This window comes from Megalobrama amblycephala, linkage group LG20 (genome assembly GCF_018812025.1).
Source record: "Megalobrama amblycephala isolate DHTTF-2021 linkage group LG20, ASM1881202v1, whole genome shotgun sequence".
In the NCBI taxonomy this organism is placed as follows: domain Eukaryota; kingdom Metazoa; phylum Chordata; class Actinopteri; order Cypriniformes; family Xenocyprididae; genus Megalobrama; species Megalobrama amblycephala.
In genome coordinates, this window is record NC_063063.1 from 11,055,714 (window position 1) to 11,074,960 (window position 19,247).

Consider the following 19,247-nt stretch of genomic DNA (forward strand, 5'->3'; position numbering starts at 1 on the left):
AATTTTGTGAAAAAAGCAGTTCACTACATTTGTAATGAGAATCAATACAATGTACCTTATGTACCTGTTGTCAACTAAACACTGAATCTTTAAAGTCTCCATGCAGTTTTCCAACAAAATAAATGCTAAAGAAATAAATATTGGTAAATATAAATTTAGACAAAAAAGTATTGTAATTTTACTATTGTACTCAATAACTTTTAATTATTCTATTTTATCCTCGCAATCACCATTATAATGTGAATGCAAAGAGAATTTTATTCACTTTTTGGTCTTTTTGTAAAGAATATACTTCTTTGAAGAGTGAACACTCTTAAAAAGCAACTACACTGTAAATTCAAATAGTATTCCTTACTATAAAAACACTAGTATGTTTACTTGATTTTAACCAAAATGTTGACTTTACTACAAATTTGTAATTGTTGCTGAAATTTTAGAACAGATAGTTCCCATAACTAATGTAATTTGAGTAAAATTACAAAAAAATTTCAAGACATGCCAAGACATCCCTCCACACAGTGCAGAATCACACGGACTGAGGATTCAACGTTATGTTTGCAGAGTGGATCTACTTCGGTGAAATAAAAGTAAAAGCTATTCTTGCTGTCTATTAATGGCTTGTTTACTCAGAAAACCCAAGTTAAGATCAATTACTTTGATGTTGACTTTCCTAAAAAGTTTTTTTTTTTTTTTTTTTTTTTTTACTACTTACCATGATGGTGACTTCATGTTCCCTTTGGTTGGGCACTTGGAACTTTGTTAAAGATTTTATAATTCTCTCCATTTTGGTGCAGCCATGCATCAAGAAATCATTGTTTGTGGTTTCAAAGGAAGAGAAGTAATACAAAGATAATTTTTAAGAGATGATCTGATTTCTAACTGAATGTTATTTAGTTAGATGTTTAATTTTCGTATTCAGTAGTAATGTTTTAAAATGTTTGTGCTAACACTATGTTATCAACATCTTGTTAAACTTTTAATTGAGTATCTAACAGTAGCTTACAGCTGACCACTTGAGCCACACACAGATCTCAACATTCAGCATGCAAACCACAACAATGGTGACAATAAGATTTTATTTAAAGTAAATTAAGTACTCTCTACAGTTCTTCTTTTAGTTAGTAGTACTCTCGTGTAAGTGAACTATACTAACAAAGCTTTTGTCAGTACAACATACTATTCTTCTTTCACTTTACTTGAAGAAAATGTGGAAACCGATTGCACATAGTTTTTTAAGTCTACGTAGCATAAAATGGCAGATTAAAGCCATGTTGAGAATAACAGTATTTAAGATGTTTGCAGAACACAATATAACACTGTTAGTTAAATGGAATTTCTCGTGTAATCTTACTATTAAATCTTAAGTAAGATTAGTAAATATTCTAGAGTATGTTAACTAGAATTGACATTAAACTAACTTGATATTTATTACTTAATTTACTTGGGAAGAGTTAGAGTTCTTTACTTTTAAAACGTAACTTTTCCCTTTAAGTTTGCGTTGCAAAAATAAGGCAATTGGTTTCCAAACTTTTTTTAAGTAAACTGAACTTGTTAGAATTTACAATGTATTGACAGCACAGTGTGTTCTCTTTGCTCCTCACTCTGGAGATGTTCAAATCACAATATATAACAAAATAATTGCCATATGAGTTTGTGGTCAAATTGTGCAGCGCTAACATGCAGTATAACATTTGTTTCTTTCTTTCTGTCAGGCTGGCTTCATGAGTTGGGCAGGCGTCTGGACAAGCCCTATCTGAACAGTACAGTTGGTGGTCCTTCGGTTCGCAGTGCCTATATCGCTTCTCTGTATTTCACCTTGAGCAGTCTGACCAGTGTGGGCTTTGGCAATGTTTGTGCCAACACTGATGCTGAGAAGATCTTTTCTGTTTGTACTATGCTCATTGGAGGTAAGCAGTAACCACCATATAGGTAACTATGCAGTAGGTAACTTTCCTATTACTGTTGAGCTAATCTTGTTTCCATATTAGTTAATATTAGTAGCTGAAATGTCAATGGAGTACTATTCATTTGTAATGCACTAATAGTAACAGAAAACACTTCATTCAACACTATTTTACAGTTTTTCACAAAACACCACAGTGAATATCCCAACAGTAGATTTATACCGTTTGCAGTTTCATTTCAATTTGATCTGTTATTCTCAAGGAGTTTAAAGACCAGTTACACTGATAGTATGGATTGGTTGCATTCATGTCAGAGATTGAGGGTCTATGGTGGAGAATTTATGGGACACTAAAATGTAATCAGTTACATAGGAACAGTGATTGCGGGGAAAGCCATGCAATACTCTATTAAGTCTTACATCGTGTGAAAAATGCCTGTTACACCGATCTAAAATGCCTGTCATAGGAAAGCGCCACATGATGCCATGAATAATTGCGAAACAGAAGTGTTTGCTGTGTATCATTATCATAGAGAGGTTGCATTTGTCAGACGCATGCATCATTGAGTCTCACTGAAGAAATGGAGGGTGCAATCTTCGAAATGAGACACAGCTAATGTAGGTTTTAAAAAATCCCACAACTAACCACATTTATCCTAGATCTAGGATTTTATCTATTAAAAATTAATTACATACATTGTTGTCTTCTATGATGTACAACACAAACATCTCTGTTATGATCTCAGAAAATGTAGTTTAGTGTTTCATGACCCTTGATCCTCACAACCAGAACACACAATAATTCTGTGAACATGAAATCATTCGCACATGAGCCAGAAACTCATAATAACAGCTAAAAGCAAGATCACTGACTTTTTTCATAGTACTATACATTTTTGCCTGTTTAACATTAACCTGTTTACTGCCCTTATTGCTAGTTTGCCAGTTCATGAATTATATTGGTTCTTTCCCTCACACAGCTCTCATGCATGCTGTGGTGTTTGGGAATGTAACAGCCATCATCCAGCGCATGTACTCACGTCGCTCACAATATCACACGCGCATGAAAGATCTGAAGGACTTCATTCGTGTTCACCGGCTGCCACGGCAGCTGAAACAACGTATGCTGGAATATTTCCAGACCACCTGGTCTGTGAATAATGGCATTGATGTCAATGAGGTGAGAGTGTCCTTGGTTTTATTTAATTTAATTATTATTTTTTTATTTTTTTTTACATTTACTACACATATTAAACACTATCCAAGATGCTGGGGAATGCCAAAACATTAACATTTTGAACATTTTTTTCTTATGAACAGCAAAATCTACTGCATATTTCTCTTTAATTTCCTAAAAATAAATTGGTGTTGGGTAACTATGGTTCTCAGCATTTAATGTCAGTCATACTAATCCATGCCATGCTGCATATGATGAAGCGCTCATTTTGTGTTCATGTACTCTTTAGAAATTTGGTTATGCATGTAACCTCAGTTCCCCAAGGGATCGAGACATTGCGTCAGTAGCTATGATCCATAGACAATGGTGGGGAACAGATCCTCCAATTCTTTCAACTGATGGACAGAGAGTGATATGCTCGATACGAACATTCAAGCACAGTAATGTGGCCTGCTTAGGCAAAGTTTTGTTCCCTTCATTTCAGAGAACTGAGGTTACAAGCATAACCAGAGACATTCCCTTTCGATTCCAGTTTACTCTACATTGTATCAGTAGCTGATGCTGCCCTGCTGAAAAATCCAGCTTTGCTAGTCACCAGCATAAGGTATGTTTTGCATGCTGGGACAAGCATAGCATGCTGGTTGCTGGTTTGCTGGTCCCCAGCACGGGAAGCAGGAGTGCTGGTAGACCAGCTACACCAGCTCAGTTTTGCTTTTGCCAGCCTGAACCAACATGGAATTCATTTTGGTTAATTCTGGATTTTTTCAGCAGGAACTGATGCAGAATGGTACCACTCATTGAAGAGGTAAAAATTAGTAAATGCATAATAGATACCCGTGATGGTGCAGCCAACACATAAGCAGAGTCAATATCAATTACGAACAACAGATTGTTCTGACAATCAGCACTTCACAACACATAAAGACTGTCAGTCAGTGGCTGTGGGCGGGGCATGAGTAATGTAATGTCATATTCTTTGTCTAATAAGACTGCTTTGGTTTAATGGGGATTTTTAAAAAAAAAAAAAAAAAAAAAAAGGAGTGGGTGGATTTTTATCAGTGTAGGGCGGTTGTGTTCACACACTGCCAACACACATTTGTGTTCACACACTGCCAACACACATTTATGTCCAAACACCTTGTAAAAGTGGATTTAGCATAATAGGTGACCTTTAATGAACCCAGAAACAGGTGTGTAACTTAATCAGAAACCATGGAAACTAAGAATAACCGGGAACACAGGCACAAAAGGATCAGGGGAAATGAAACCAAAAGACAATGGAACTAAACATAACTTTGACAGCCACAGAGGAAGCAAAAAAAAAAACTCAGCCTATTTTACTTACAGTAGGAAGTGTAGGAGAGAGACCTAAATACAGACCTGGGGTGCTTCTCATTTCTTATTTTTTGCATCCTTGTTTCCTTTCCTCGTGCCCCCTTAGGATGTGAGGGAAGGATGCAAGGAAAGTAAATAAGGATGGTGGAATCAAAGGGAAATATTATTTGTATATTGGAATATTCTTAACTAAGTTAAGAAATTCATAATTTTTTAATAAAGCAAAATGCCCTGTTGAAATATTTGAGATCTATGTTTTATTTAAACTGCAAAAGTAATACATAAATTAAAGTTATTGTGGCAGATGTGAAGGGGGAGAAGAATTTATACATGCTTCAGGTTTTTCAACAAGAAAGGCTTCCACATAGGATACACATCCTCGCTCATACCTCCTTTGAAATATTCCTCACTCCTTGTTCCTTGCAGTCCAATTATGGAAAGGTCCTTTAAGAGGTCCTTTAAGATGGCTAACTTTGGGGTCACAACACCCTAACACCTTTCTGTCTATTTGTCTGAAGCTATAAAATGTTAAACTTCTAAAAAAAAAACAACATCAGAGTTTTGAAAAGTCTTGATTTTTTATAATTATTTTCTGTTTTTGTTTTGTTTGTTTTTTTTCTGCAGCTCTTGCATGATTTTCCTGATGAGTTACGTGCTGATATAGCCATGCACTTAAACAAAGACATCCTGCAACTGCCTGTGTTTGAGGGTGCCAGTAGGGGTTGCCTGCGCTCTCTCTCCCTCCACATCAAAACCTCTTTCTGTACACCGGGAGAATACCTCATCAGACAGGGGGACGCATTGCAGGCCAACTACTTTGTCTGTTCTGGGTCACTGGAGGTTCTAAAGGACAACATGGTCTTGGCTATTCTGGGTTTGTAACACACTTTGGGTTTGTAACATTTATTTGTTGTTTTTCTAACTTTTGACTTGTTTTTTGTACATTTTATATAGACTTCCCTTCTGAACACTACACCTGATTTACTAATATAACTGGCACAGTTTAACAGTACTATGTGTTCAAGGAATGTTTCAGATTCAATGTACAGCATCTGTGACATGCTGTCAATTACCACAACACCACTTTCAACTGTTCTCCAGTTTGTGAAAACAAATGAAAAACTAATGTAATTACACTAATACCCCTACAATCGAAGTCTTAGTTTAACGGAAGCCAGCTAGTAAAGAGCTATGCAAGTAAACCTCCCTCCCCTAGTCTCAAGAGGTGCACTAGCAAGTTGCGACTAATGCTAGAGGCTGCAATCTTTAGCGTACCTTATTAGCGCATCCACCACCCATCCCATGTGTGTGCGGTGTGAGGAGGACCAGATACAATGGTGCTGTGACCTGAATGGAAGTAAGGTTTATGGGGGTGAGTGTAATGGAGTCCAGCTAGTAAAGTGCTGTGCAAGTAAACCTCATTCTCCTGGCCTCAAGAGGCACACTAGCAACTGATGCTAGTGCCTATGGTCTTAGGAGCAATTGTGCCAGACAGTTAAGCTGTACGGTTGTCAGAAATATACTTCTAGTAGTGGTCTATATAGTCTACTGTTACAGATGTAATGATTGTGGGTGGTCTTATGTTAAAATGTAAGTTTAAGTCTTGTTAAACTTGTTATAGCGCAATACCCTGCCCTTTAGATTTCCATTGTAAGTGCATTATTGTAAAAAGTATATTGAACCCAAACATTCTTTTAACAACTACAGCATTATACATAAACAGAATTAAACATTGGATTGATATGGAATTGAATTGTAAAAGAATAACAGCTTTAATACAGCATTGATGTCATTATAGGAAAAGGAGATCTGATTGGCTCAGACCTGCCAAGCCAGAATCATGTGATCAAGACGAATGCTGATGTGAAGGCACTGACATACTGTGACCTGCAGTACATTAGTGTGAAAGGTTTAAGTGATGTGCTTGAACTATATCCTGAGTATGCCAGCTTCTTCACTACCGACATCCACTGTAACCTCACATACAATCTGAGAGAGGGCAGTGAGACTGAGGTATGGCTGCAATCTCTAACACACATACTTACATACATAGTACACTAAAGTCATTATCATTATTAAATTTGTCATATCAAAATTGGTTAGTTTACTTGCCTATTCAGTCATTTGTAGAAATAATAATAAACAGATTTGGTGATTTCTGTGCTTGAATGAGAGGCTTGAGGCCTGAGACTCAGCAGTGGTGGTTCTTAAATAGTTAACAATTAACAATTTCATGTTTTAGTGAACAATAAAAATATGCACAGAATTCTGTCAAAATGCCCATCTAAACACAGGCCTTGGCAGCCCTTTCACACCAAATGTGAGGCGAAAAGGCTTAATGAATCGCCAGCTACACCTGCTTATCACACTGAAGAAAGCATATCAAAAAAGGTTTTCAAACTGCCATTCAGATTTTTGTTTATCAAAATGAATTTTTATAAATAAAAAAAATAAAAAAACTAAATACATGAGTACAGAAGCAAGAGAGTTGGTTCCGGATTGTTTGTCACTTAGCAAAATTGTGTTTTCTTGAGTGCCACCGGGTCTTTATGTAACACCGGTGGCTCTATGACAAAAAAATCTTATTGTTTAGGCAGTTTTGTCTGGAAAAGAAATTAGCAAAAAAAAAAAAAACAAACAAAAAAACATCTGCATACAAAGTTCATGTTAGTGCATTGAATTTTCACACCAAATATGTGTCTTGGTGTAAACAAGCCTTTAAGCATCAGCCTGATGGAAATGCAAACTCAGACACGTACAGTAAACACCAATGGACATTTCAGATGTGTTTCAAACAATTTATTGTAATTTTAGAAGTACGTTTTTAGTTGAAAGTAATCAATGTCATTTTAAGAGACCATGAATAAAAAGCAAAAGCTCATGTGAGTGTTAAGTATTACTGTAGTAACATATAATGTTTATATTCCCTTAATCAAAAACGTTCATTAACTGGAACTGATGGATTCAATGTGCCTTCCCTCATTTTTACAGATAAATGTTATATTTCCTTGCTTTAGAAACATTTCAGTACACACTGCTAATAGGGATTTGAAGTGAAAAAGGGAGAAAATTACCTTTTAAATCACCTGTGTGAAAACAGATACGAGTAAAGATTTAAGGAGAAAATGGATGAGCACTCGGCACAACATCTGTTGTCTTTTAATTGTTACAGCGGAATACAAAGAAAAACAGAACTCGGCAGACTAAAAAAAAAAAGCTCTTGCCACAGGTTCTGGTCATACCAATGTCACATTAAAATACTAAGCGTTACTTTATTTTCCTTCTGGATAAAAATAGGACATGAAAAATTTTAAAATGTACAGCTCCTTCATTCAAACCGAATGATATTTTATTATATGAAGTTATTTGTTTCCGTCTTTTGAGTGGAAGTTCCTCCTCAAGCCAGAAGCGCCATTCGTAATTTGAAACACAGTAGTCTCTTTTGGAAAAATGGTGGATGTACTTCATTTATGTAGCCGTCTGCGAACCTCTTTAGAATCATGGTAACCTCAAAACCAAAAGAAACTGACTTGACTAGAGTTGCCTTATTGGGCGTTCAAGTTTCTCTCATTAATTATGTTTCTCTCATATACCACTGTTGCCATTTCTCCCTGCAGCAGAACTACCCAGACTCCTGTGCATCAACTGAGAATAAGCGTCCATCCATTGCAGAAAAGGCTGATGATCCAAACAAGTACTTCCACGTCCCACCTGCTTCCAATACATGCCGAAATCTACTTCTGCCGAATCTAGGCAGCCCAGTGCGACGTACATCCTTGGGGAACCTTTTAGGGGAGGAGTTACTGCAATTCAACGCCTTGAGACATTGTCGTTCACCCGTCAGGGGCTGGAGTCCAAACCCCTCCCCCAAACCGCAGACCAAAGTACAGAAACAAACCCATCCACCCTCATCTACACCTAAGTCCATTCATAGGACACAGACAGATTCTGAAGGTACAGGACGCAAACCTGCCAAACTGCTCATCCCCACTCTCAACTGCTTTGGACCACCAGATCTTAGTCCAAGGTAACAGACAGTCTTAAGATTTACAGATTTTTATCAATCACCAAGACACTTTTCTCAATAATTAGGTAAGTTTTTCAAAACTCTTCACACAGTTTTCCTTACCAACTTTCAGCTTGGCACAGCAGTAAATTTCAAAATGCACTAAAACCACCAAAACACTTCATATGTCTCAAATCAAGTCACTCTTCCATTACACTAGCAAAGTTTGTCACCCAACAAACACACTCTGTTACTCATAGATCAATAACCTAAACACTATCAGGTATGTGAAGCATTATACAATGTTTTCTTTTGTAAAATGTCTTTACAAAACAAGAATGACACCTATCTACTATTTAGAATTCACTGCATTATGTTACGTGGTCCGTGTTTACATAATAGTACAAAATGATTCCTAAGTTGTCCCCTTTTTATATAGATGGAAATGAAATTGAAAGAGTAACAACTGTGTGTTCAGCTAATTGTTTTGATAATGTTTAATTCTTTATTTTATATATTTAATAGATAGTATTTCATATTTAAAAAAAACACTCATTTTGAGAAAACAGCCTTTAAAAATATGTATTGTAATTGACGTCAATAGACACAAATAGATAAAGTGCCAAAAAATAATTGCTTAAAGTTGGATTTTGGATGTTTTCTTACCACTAGTCTGAAAAAACACTTTATTAAAAGCCACAAAGCCCAAAATCTTAAAATTGAAAAAACAGTGTTTTAGCCTGTATCTTCTTAAATGTATAGTAAATTGCTGTCTTGTTCAGGTTTGTATTATGAACTTGAGTTTAAAAGAATTCATGTAATTTAAAAGATGTAGTTATTAAATGTATTTTGGGTCAAAGCAATGGAAAATGATCTACAGTTTAGCCCACATAAACTGCTGTTGTCAACTGTGTAAAGAAAAGGTTTGGAAAAAGTTGGTCAATATCTGCATAAAGACACAAAACTCCAACTCTGATTTGATGCGGTATTTAATGGTATTTGATCAGTGCTGGGCAACTCTGGCCCTTAAAGTCCACTGTCCTGCTAAGTTTATGCCCAACCCTATACTCAAACACCCCTGAAAAATCTAACCAAAGACTCCAGAATTATTTGAAAATTAAATGAGTCAGTTTTATTCAATAATTACAAGTTAACTTTAACTTTAAAGGAAATTAAAGTTTTTTTTTTGTATGATTAATATTTGTGAATAACAGTTTCTGTAACCAACTTTTTATAGAGTTGTAGATGGAATTGAGGACAACGGACATGTTTTTCATTTCAATGTCGAGGACAAAACTACCAAAACTAGCACAGTGACATCACTGGGTAGTAAGACACTGGACGGTAAGGATATTTTAGTCTTAGTATCTAATTAACATATAGATCATTTGTGTCATTGCTTCTTTGTTGTATTGCAGGGTCTGGTCATGCTTCACTGCTTCAGGAGACAAAAGAAGTGAGAGAGACCATTTCCCAACTCAACAAGAAGGTGCACTGACATTCTATCATTCCTAAACACAAAGATATTAAATCCTTCTAAAATATTTCTACTTACAAGCTCAATAATTGGAACTGACATGAGGTGCACTCAAATGCTCAAATTAGTACACACATTAGGTTACAAACATATTATATATTAACAATTCAAATTAAAGAGATAGTTCACTCAAAAATGAAAACTCACCCTCAACTTTAAGTTGTTCCAAACCTGTATGAATTTCTTCTGCTGAACACAAAATAAGATATTTTGTAGAAGATTGGTAACCAAACAGTCGATGGGTGCCATTGACTTCCATAGTATTTTTTTTTCCATATCATGGAAGTCAATGGGGCCCGTTAACTGTTTGGTTACCCATATTCTTCAAAATATCTTCTTTTGTGTTCAGCAGAAGAAAGAAATTCCTAAAAGTTTGGAACAACCTATTCTTTTAATAGTTCATGAAAATATTACTGTGTAAATCTAATACTTTTTATTATATTTCTATACAATTTCTCTATAACTCTCTCCAGATGGGCAATCTGAAAGAGGAAGTGTCAATTCTAACAAAGGATCTGCATCACATAATGCACCTGCTGCAAGCACAGATAGCCGTTCGTCATTACGCAGCACCTTTGTCCTCCTGTCCCTATGGAGTCCATATGATGTCAAATTCTTCTGTCAGTATGTCTCCGGCCTACATCTTGGGTTCCAGCATCCACATGCAGCACAAAGACCATGTTGTCCCTGAGAATCACCTGGGGTCCACATCATGGAGTCATAGCAGAGCTGGTATGACCAAAAACTCAAAATCATTGATGAAACCATTTGCATTTCTCTATACAAGTTTGCTTTGTAAAGAGACTTTGGCATCATTCCGATTAAAGTGTTTCTCTGGTATGTGCAGGTGGATCTGGTTTTGCTCAGCACACTGAGAAACAGGGACACCTTCACCAGCATGAGTCAAATCAACACTGTCCTGTCACAGCAAATGACCCCTGTTCCCATGACTGGAGCTCCATCCATTCCTCAGTCAGCCCCCATCACTTCTCCACTGGCTCCACTCTCCTTAGCATCAGCCCAGGAACCCAGGGGCCAACACCTGGAGAAGGCCCCCGAGCAGAGGGCTTATCACTGGGCATTTGTGCTGGAGGTCATGCCAATATCAACCAATCACAGCCTGTTTTGCATACATTTTTATCACAAAACTTGGGCGGTTCCTCTTTGTCCTGCAAGGTCACGCCTAGCTCGTATTCACATCTTCACCTTTCCACAGAACCAGCGTTTTCCTACTCCACTCCAACCCTGGGTGAGGTACACAGGACTCCAGAAGTGGCCCTCAGTAAGAACCAGAATGTGGACCCTTCCACTTTCCTACCAGAGAATTCTCCACTCTCTCCAAAGGAATTGGATGAGTCAACTGAGATAGAGCACACCAGTCGGGAGCGCTTACTGGGTAATCAAAGGCTGGGCCAAGACGGTGAGACATCAGAGAGCAGGTCTAGTGGATCCAGTGTAGGACTTCAAAGCCAATCTGAGAGCTCAGAGAGCACATGGTGCCTGGATCTTATGGAATGATAATGAGGAAAGACTAAAATCAAGGCAACACAAACAGATTCTGCAACCAAACTTTCAATTTGAATTTCGATTGACACAACTGTCCTTTCATTGTGAATTTCATAACTTCATGAGTATGATTAAATGCGAACTAGCAGCACAGCAGTTAATCATCATCAGGAACCTTTTCCTGTTGTACTGCAGAAAAGGCAGTTCAGGTGTTGAAAAACTGTCTCCGCACCAGCCTCTAAAACCTGCTGATCTCAAACATAAAACTACAAAATGGTTTTATGAATCTGGGGGCCGGATGTCCTTGCCAAGTAAGTTTTGTTTTCAAAACTACAATTACTCACACAACTGACACACACACAATAAATAAAGCCATTATCAATGTTAACCCTTAAATGCATACCTCGGGTCTTTAGTGACCCGGGACGTCATTCACTTCCCTCCTCCTCATTCATTTTTTAAAGTTAAACATCAACCTTCTTAGTATTCCTCAATAAAATCATTATAAACCATATAAAATTAAAACAAAATGATAAAAGAATGCCTGTTTTCCCATTCATTTTTTGTAAAATTGTATAGGGTCGCTAATGACCAGAGGTGTGTAACAGTGTAACAATAATTGAATCATTGATGACTGAATAAATGCAATTTACCTTTATTCAACAAAGTGGGAATGTATGATACACACTGATGAAGTGAAGTTTCACTCATAGTTACTGCAGGCAGAAAACAAATGAATAGGAAGTATCATCAGCAAAACTTAAAATGGCTCAGCGATTTACTGCAGAGCAAGTACTGAACGCAATCAAATATTAGCGTTACTGTCACTTGATGGTGGATCTGGTGAAGAAGCTGTCAGAAATTAAAATATTAATTTTGAAGGTGTTGAAAATAATAGTTTTGAGAATATGTTTGAGACTGCAAATATGAGCCAGATTCTGAATATACTGGGAAATGAGCTCTGATGAGAACAGTGATGATGGTATAAAAATCTGCCCTTCCAAGCTCCAAAAGGTAACAAAATATACGTTATTTTATTCTTATGTAATTGTTACTCTAATATCAGGAGAGTTTTATATTATTGCGACAGGTAGAGATCCATCTGTGTTAGATATAGATCTGGTTTGCTTAAGACCCGAATATGTAATAATTATTGGCGAAACATTCATGCATTTAAGGGTTAATGAGATGTACCTACCTACATCAAATGAATGTGCATCACATATAATTCTGTGAAAATTCTATCACATTCTATGAAACTTCTGTCATGATTTACTGACCCATATCATTACAAATCTACAAGACTTATCAAGATCTTTGGATCACAAATGAAGATATTTTACTACTTAAAGCCAAAGCCAAAAATTTCAAGGTTCAAACTGTTCATGAAGATGCAGCAAAAGTAATCCATATGAATGAGTGGTATTTATGAGTGATTTAAAGGTTCCGTTCTTCGTGATCCCATGTTTCAAACTTTAGTTAGTGTGTAATGTTGTTGTTAGAATATAAATAAAATCTGTAAAATTTTAAAGCTCAAAGTTCAATGCCAAGCGAGATATTTTATTTAACAGAAGTCGCCTACATCGAACAGCCAGTTTGGACTACATCCCTCTACTTCCTTCTTTAATGACGTCACTAAAACAGTTTTTTGACTAACCTCCGCCCACAGGAATACACAAGAGTTGCGTTTGTAGAGTGTGTTTGTCGCCATGTCGTCGAAACGCTGTTATTTTCATCCAGCAGTCCAATCACCGGGTCTGATTCAGGCTCAAATTGATAGGGTAAAATTAAAGACATGTTTACAATAACACTGAGCGCGTGCATCTCCACGTTATGGTAAGAGGCATGACCTTTCCGGGCAAGGTTCGCTAAGCTGCTGTCGAATCACAACACAGGAACCGCTGGCACAATCAGAACTCGTTACGTATTTCTGAAGGAGGGACTTCATAGAACAAGGAAGTCATCAGCCCGTTTTTATGACAGTGGAAACAGCGGTATACAGATAAGTAAATTAAAAATACTGTGTTTTTTTTACACGCGAAACATGAACACATGTTATATTGCACACTATAAACACAATCAAAGCTTAAAAAAAAACACGAAAAACGGGACACAATACGATAAAAAAAAAAATTAATTAATTTATACATTTATTCACATATAAAAATTGATCAACGCTCATACTGTATACAGCACATCAAATATGGTAAACGGAAGCTCAACCATGTTTGCTATGTGTCCTATTTTACATTTTTTTGCCTTCCGAGTCACAGGCCTTCCTGTAAATCCTAAATCTTCAAACTTGCTCCTGGATGCCCACTGTTCTGCAAAGTTTTTATCCAACCTGCTTCATCACACTGCGTGTGATTTTTCAAGCAACCCTGAAGAGCTTGATTAGCTGGTTCAGGTGTGTTTGATTAAGGTTGGAGCTGAACTCTGCAGGAAAGTGGAGCTGTGTCTGAAATCGCCCTCTACACCCTTAAATAGGGCATTATTTGAGGGGACAGCCAAAAAGCACAGTGGACATTATCGAGTGCAACTCATTCAATCCCATAATGTGCCGCAATAACGAGTGTACAACCGATGTACACTCAGCGGCTAGAGAATACCCATAATGCACTGTGAGGATCACGCCAAATGAATTCCCAAGTTTCACCAGAAGATTGCGCCTGCTGTTGAATCATCCATCCATTTTCCAAACCGCTGGTCCAATGTGGGTACAGCGCAATATCATGCAGGTATAAATTCCTTTTAAATTGATTATTAAAGTCGGCGCCAATGGCCTCATGGGCAGCGCACCGACATGTAGCGCCAATGCGCTTCGGGCGACCCAAGTTCAAGTCCCACCTCATGGTCCTTTCCCGATCCCGTCCCCCTCTCTCTCTCCCACTTCGCTTCCTGTCTAATCACTGTCCTATCATAATAAAGACAAAAACGCCAAAAATAAATAAATAAATAGATTATTAAATTGTTTAATTAAGGTTTATACATGCTAGTTTCCTTGACAGAGTTCAAGATAAATGTTTGTATTAGCTACTACTGGAGCGGCAGTCCTTCCGGCACACTCAGTGTCAGAATTCACTCACTCGTTTTCATTCTTTCCCTCAAGTGGACTATATTAGTGGACTCATTTAGGAAATAGTGAATGAGGGTATGGGGGTGATTTTGAACACAACTTGGGTCTCCAGGAGCAGGGTTGAAGACCTAGGCTGTAAACAGTGTAGACATTTCCAGAAATGATTTACCAGTATTCTCAAAAGGTCTTTTCTAATGAATATTTTTCAATAAGAAGTTCTAATTTGCAGACTGTACATAAATATGAGTTCATTTTCCATTATCTGAGCACATTCATCACAATGGGCTAAAAAATAATCTGAAAACTGCTTTATCCTTTCAGAAACATGGTTCCTGGTGTTCCATCCCTTTCTCAAAAACTGTGAAACTATGCAAAGGCACATGTGAATTATATCATTAAATGGAGAGCATCTCTACTAAAAATGACTGTTTTGTCTAGATGTTCATGAATCAGTTGTGGAATTCAGAGAATTCAAGAATCACTTTCATTAAACTATGATACTATGTTTTGGAAGGTATAGGTTTTGTTCTCTATTTGTATGTTCCTGACATCATTCTTTTTCCTAAAGAAAATGTATTCTGAAATGTTGAATGAATATTCTGTACATCTAGGACTGAGCTTTTATAAACTTTATCATCTCTTCCCATGTACAGCTTGACTGTTTACTCAGATGGGACATAAGAACAGTTTTGGCAGCACACTGTTCCAACATACTGCTATAATCTATGCCCATGACAGACCACCCTCATTTTTAATATTTCAATCAGATGACCATGTAGTACTGGAAGACATGTTCTGATAAAAATTACAAGCCCAGAATATATCCACAAAAGGATTATTCTGTGTTAAATTCAGAAAAAGTCACTTTGAAACCTATATGCACAATCGGCAATGAAAAAAATATACTGCATGACAGTTTAGCAAAGCTTATTAATAAGTTATGCATTATTAAAATATGCTGAGTAATGCTGCCATTGCTAAATCTGTGAATACTGCATGTTGGAATTCCGTAAAACATGATGCTTTAATTCCAGTAGTACTCTATTGCACTAAATAACTGAATTTAATACTTAATTTTGGATTAATGAGACTCAGGGTTGATTTTCATTTGCACAATATATGATTAGGAGTTATTAGAATTTAATGGATTGCACTTTATGCAACATGAACCTGCACACACATGACTCTCGTATGTAATTATAGTTTGTGTGGTAACACTTTACAATTAGGTTTCATTTGTTAACATTAGTTAACTACATTAGTTAACATTAACTAAGAATGAATAATATTCAACAGCATTTATCAATGTTAATTTCAACATTTACTAATACATTTTTAAATTAAATGTTGTATTTGTTAGCATTATTTGTTAAGATTAATAAATGTGGTCCCACTTTATATTAGGTGGCCATAACTACTATGTACTTACCGTACATTTAAATTAATCATTTGATACAATGCACTTATTGTGTACATATGTTTATTGTACTTATATTTTTAAAATACCTGCATGTAATTACATCTGTAATTAATTTCTGTTATTATATCTCTTTAATTACACTGTTGACCCATCCTTTACACCTTAACCCACCCTTAAACCTACCCATACCACCAAACCTGTCCCTAACCTTACTCGTATCCCACCTCAATAGCAGCAAAAATGTTTTGCAATACAATATGAACACAATAAGTACATTATTATTTGTTGTTTCTCAATTCTTGGGTCACTTTTTCAAAACTCTTCACACAGTTATCATAACCAACTTTCAGCTTGGCACAGCAGTAAATTCACATTCAAAATGCACTAAAACTACCAAAACACTACATTTGAGTCTCAAATCAAGCTATTCTTCCATAGCACTAGCAAAGTTTGTCAACCAACAAACACTTTGTCACTCATAAAACAAAGAGCTAAAAACACTAATATCAGGAGCAGTACACGGTTTTCTTTTGTAAAATGTGTTTACAAAACAAGAATGACACTCTCTATTGTTTCTAATTCACTGTAGTTTGCTACATTATCCATGTTTACATTACAGTACAAAATTATTCCTAAGATTTCTCCTTTTATATAAATGGTAATGAAATTGTAAGACTAACACCTGTGTAGGTGTTCAGCTTCATCTAATTGTTTTGATAGTATTTCATTTTTTAAGATTTAGAATATATTTCAACATTGTATTACTGTGGTGACCAGGAGGGGACGTGTTCGGTTCACTTAGATATTAATTCGTGGGAACGTCATAAGTCGCCACAAGATCATTTTTTCGAGGTAATGACATCATGTCGTGGCCGCGCGATGTAAAGTCGGGCCCTTGAGATCCTATGTCGAGGGAACGACATATATACACCGTATATTACTGCAAAATTACTGTAAAATGTAGCAAATTGCTGTCTTATTCAATTTTGTATTATGTTAGGTTTTGAACTTAAGTTTAATAGTTTTGTAAAGATTATGTAAATGTACAAATCAGGCCTGGTACAGTATAAATAATGTTAACAAATGACACCTTTGTAATTAATAACTTTTATTTGATTGATCCTTTACTCTTCACACATTTGAGTGGTCATAAAAGTAGCATTGCGGTGGCAGACTGGGTTCAAACCTGATTCAACATTTGTTTAAATGTATTTTTTTACTCATAAAAACTATGACACTGGATACGAAATACAGATTTTTATCGTTCTGTAGAGGACTGATCATGCTTTTATTGATTAACAATCAAGAGATGGTTTCTAAAACTGTCAAACTGTTTCATTGCTCTCATTTACACCTTGTATAAAATGGTAGTTGTTCTCATTTTACCACATTTTTTGCATGGCAACTGTTATTCCGATTGTAAATTTGCTTTGTTTTTGTGCATGGAATTATATTAAATTATGAGGATTCCAATAAAACACTTTTTCCCTTAGTGTGTTCTAAATATCTTTTTCTCAGCTTTCCATTTCCACATGACAAACATGCCTGGATTGTGGCACAGGAAGAAATCCTGGCCTGTCCTGGGTAGGGTCAGAAATTAACTTTAGCATTAAGGGGCAATATTTTCCCCACTGGAAATGAATTTTATGGAATTTTTATAATCACCTTATTAAATGTATCACTGTTGTCATTTGTCAAATTTAATCAATGAATATAAGACATATGAATGAGATACTAGGCTGTTACCAATCATAAAATTGTATGAACATCAACAAAAGCCATTTACACTTTCACTGCAAATGTGAAACAGAAGCTGCATCTGACATTATTAACACAGACATTTTTATGTTGCCCAAATGTGGCAAACATACATACAAAATAATAGCATAATATTATGAAATTAATGTTATTTTAAATGCATAAAGTATATAAATTATAAAAATATAAATCATGAAAATGCAGTATCCTGACAAAAACTAAGTCTCGGGTTGCTCTGATGTCTTTTCATTTACAAAGAACCAAAGTAACCGAGGTGGGTCAGAACAGGCATTTATCAAATGTTATAATATGCTTGAATATATACGCATTTTGGCAGGTTATGATTATGTTCTAGCACTTTTTCAACACTATGTAGGTGTATGTGTATGATAAATGCCACATATCCAAGACTTTTGCCAAAATTGCCCTCTGGCATCTTTATTGCTACTGCTGGTAAACCCACTGCACTCAATGAGAAACATTTGCTAATATGCTGATGAAATAGGTATGGAGATTTTATCATCATAAAATTATAGTGCTGGGGTATAATTTTGTCATTATGACATGATATTCTGGGCTATGATTTTCAATTTTCAGGTGCTTTAGGATTGAGAACAGGGATTGTCTTTTTTAATGGATGTCATTGAAGGAGAGGCTTCAATATGCAGAGTTCAGTATAGGCCTATATTAATTGTTTGTAAGGAAACAGCTGATTACTTATTGAATTGCAAAGATGGTAAATTGAATGTTTAATTACAACAATACTAACTTCTCTCTAGAAATGTCATCAAAAGAGGGGAAAGTTGGTCAAAATGCACACTTGTAGGCTACACACAAACTGCCCACCAACCTCAAATTTCAGATGCCATCTGCATTTTTTTTAACTCAACAGCCTAGCGAAGGCAGCGAATACATCTATGCTGCCTTCAGATATCCATCAGATGAAGGTGTCTCATGAGACAGGATGTGGCACGATCTTTGGAGTCGGACGTGCCTTGTTACCTTCCTACAGTACCTCTTTATCCTGCCTGCGGAGGCAGCATTTTTCAGTTTACGGACGCAGTCATAATCAAGTTTAAATCCTTGAATCTGATTGGTTGATGAACGGTTTAACGTATTATTTTCAGGGAAACACACTGATAAAGTAGTTCCAGGCAGCTGCTGACCGTGTTACAGTAGAGGTTGGTGAAGAGAAACCTTCACATTTATCCAAAATATCGATGAAATCCAAATGAATAAAGCATCACAAAACGAAAAAGTCCATATAATGAAGGAGTCGAGGATGACGTTCCTCTACACATCCAGAGTAGACCTGAGATGAGGTTCTCCATGTAACGTTATACATTAACGTTACATTGGTGATCATAAGCAATATTCGGACGGGATTAACTTAGTTTCTTAATATATGTTTAAGTTATGAACAACAGATTTTAGAGTTTAGGGCCGTTACGAAACGTCATGTGATCTGAATAGGCTACCCAGAATTATTAGCTACTATTTCTTGAAAAAAATATATAATTCGTGGAATT

At 36.2% G+C, this 19,247-nt stretch overlaps 1 protein-coding gene across 5 annotated transcripts in view; it reads left to right on the forward strand.

The window, feature by feature from the left end:
• Window positions 1-15,968, forward strand: part of kcnh4b (potassium voltage-gated channel, subfamily H (eag-related), member 4b) — a 39,160-nt gene extending 23,192 nt beyond the window's left edge. For 3 of the 5 annotated variants that reach the window (XR_007181913.1, XR_007181915.1, XR_007181916.1), the window contains 10 exons: window positions 1,713-1,907; window positions 2,884-3,083; window positions 5,040-5,289; window positions 6,214-6,428; window positions 8,033-8,442; window positions 9,659-9,765; window positions 9,840-9,910; window positions 10,432-10,690; window positions 10,806-11,775; window positions 14,862-15,968. Coding sequence is in view for 1 of the 5 variants with exons in the window: in XM_048170773.1 (XP_048026730.1) it covers window positions 1,713-1,907; window positions 2,884-3,083; window positions 5,040-5,289; window positions 6,214-6,428; window positions 8,033-8,442; window positions 9,659-9,765; window positions 9,840-9,910; window positions 10,432-10,690; window positions 10,806-11,476 (2,378 nt within the window). In the remaining 4 variants the exon portion in view is untranslated. Of the gene's footprint in view, window positions 1-1,712; window positions 1,908-2,883; window positions 3,084-5,039; window positions 5,290-6,213; window positions 6,429-8,032; window positions 8,443-9,658; window positions 9,766-9,839; window positions 9,911-10,431; window positions 10,691-10,805; window positions 11,936-14,861 lie in introns of those variants that run through there. The other 2 variants (XR_007181914.1, XM_048170773.1) reach the window with 2 other exon arrangements.
• The last annotated feature ends 3,279 nt before the right edge of the window (window positions 15,969-19,247 follow it).